The 1,402-nt window shown below is 43.8% G+C and overlaps 1 protein-coding gene across 1 annotated transcript; it reads left to right on the top strand.

Annotated features, from left to right (window-relative positions):
• The first annotated feature begins 343 nt into the window (after window positions 1-343).
• Window positions 344-823, top strand: LOC113181790 (succinate dehydrogenase [ubiquinone] cytochrome b small subunit, mitochondrial-like). Its single transcript, XM_026387458.2, has 2 exons — window positions 344-389; window positions 507-823. Exons 1-2 carry the CDS (start codon window positions 344-346, stop codon window positions 821-823), a joined length of 363 nt encoding a protein of 120 aa, XP_026243243.2.
• The last annotated feature ends 579 nt before the right edge of the window (window positions 824-1,402 follow it).

The following is a 1,402-nucleotide window of genomic DNA, read 5'->3' as shown; positions in this document are numbered from 1 at the left end:
TCCTCGTTATCTAATCCCTTGGGCTTCTATTCTTTCCCTCCTCACCCTCCCTGTTATGAGTCAGCATCCACATATCAGAGAGAACATTTGACTTTTGATTTTTGGGGGACTGGCTTATTTCACTTAGCATGCTATTCTCCAGTTCCATCCATTTACCTGCAAATGCCATAATTTCATTCTTCTTTGTCTCTGAGTAATATTCCATTGTGTATATATAGCATATTTTCTTTGTCCGTTCCTCTGTTGAAGGGCACCTAGGTTGGTTCCATAGCTTGGCTGTCGTGAATTGAGCTGCTATACACATTGACGAGAAGGGTTGAGACCCTGAGCCCTCAAAAGCAAGATGGCGGTTCTCTTGAGGCTGGGTCTCCTCTGTGGTGCTCAAGGAGGCTGAGCTCTGTTCCTCCGAACCCCATTGGTCAGACCTGCTCACATCTCAGCATTTCTCCAGGACTGACCTACCCCAGGATGGACTGGCACACAGCACATTCACCTGTCACCCAACCGCCATTCTGGTTCCAAGGCTGCATCTCTCCACTGGACTAGTGAGAGGGTTGTCAGTGTTTTGCTCCTGGGCCTGCTTCCAGCTGCATATTTGGATCCTTGCTCTGCAATGGACTACTCCTTGGCTGCAGTCCTCACTCTTCATAGTCACTGGGGCCTTGGACAAGTTGTCACTGATTATGTTCATGGGGATGCATGGCAGAAAGCTGCCAAGGCAGGCCTTTTGGCACTCTCAGCTTTAACCTTTGCTGGGCTTTGTCATTTCAACTATCATGACGTGGGCATCTGCAAAGCTGTTGCCATGCTGTGGAAGCTTTGACCTTTTTGACTTGAGAATTGACTGTATGCCTCTGCCTCTGCTCTGTCATTCAACTCACAATAAGGAGGAAATAACAGAAAGCTCATTGGTGGGCAAACCTTCTAATCACATGGTTATTTTAGAATTTCATTGTTGAGGGAAAGGTTTGAGAGGAAATGTATCCAAGAAATGATGAGACCCAGTTCTGCATTCTAGTGAGTTCATGGGGTTGTCTTCAAGTTCATGAGACTCACAGTATGACTAAGCTTTACATATGAGCTTTTGCTTTTGTCCAGTCTCTTAAAGAGAATTTAGCTTTATTATTATCATCAATATATGATCATTTCTGCATTTGTCTTGGAAATAAGGGACAAAGGGAAAGACTGTTAATTCACGACTTTGCAAAAAATTAGATAGTGTTTACTTTTGGAAACTTCCCTGTCCAGTTGATACCAGCTACTGATGGTTTTATGTCCTAGGGAAACTTGTGCTAAATTTTACACAGGAGTAAATATTAAATGACTGCAGAAGTTGCTAGTAAATAGAACAGATACCAGCAAAAACTGACCAATTAGAAAAGACACCAGCAGGCCGTCTAAC

The sequence above is a fragment of the Urocitellus parryii genome, chromosome 10 (assembly GCF_045843805.1).
Source record: "Urocitellus parryii isolate mUroPar1 chromosome 10, mUroPar1.hap1, whole genome shotgun sequence".
Lineage (NCBI taxonomy): Eukaryota > Metazoa > Chordata > Mammalia > Rodentia > Sciuridae > Urocitellus > Urocitellus parryii.
This window is presented reverse-complemented; position numbering and strand designations above follow the sequence as displayed.

What these genes read in the sequence shown, in the direction of transcription:
- LOC113181790 (XM_026387458.2), top strand. Translation starts at nt 344, where the DNA reads ATGGCGGTTCTCTTGAGGCTGGGTCTCCTCTGTGGTGCTCAAGGAG. An exon ending in CCTCTGTGGTGCTCAAGGAG is followed by an intron (nt 390 to 506) that starts GCTGAGCTCTGT and finishes TGTCACCCAACC; the next exon opens with GCCATTCTGGTTCCAAGGCT.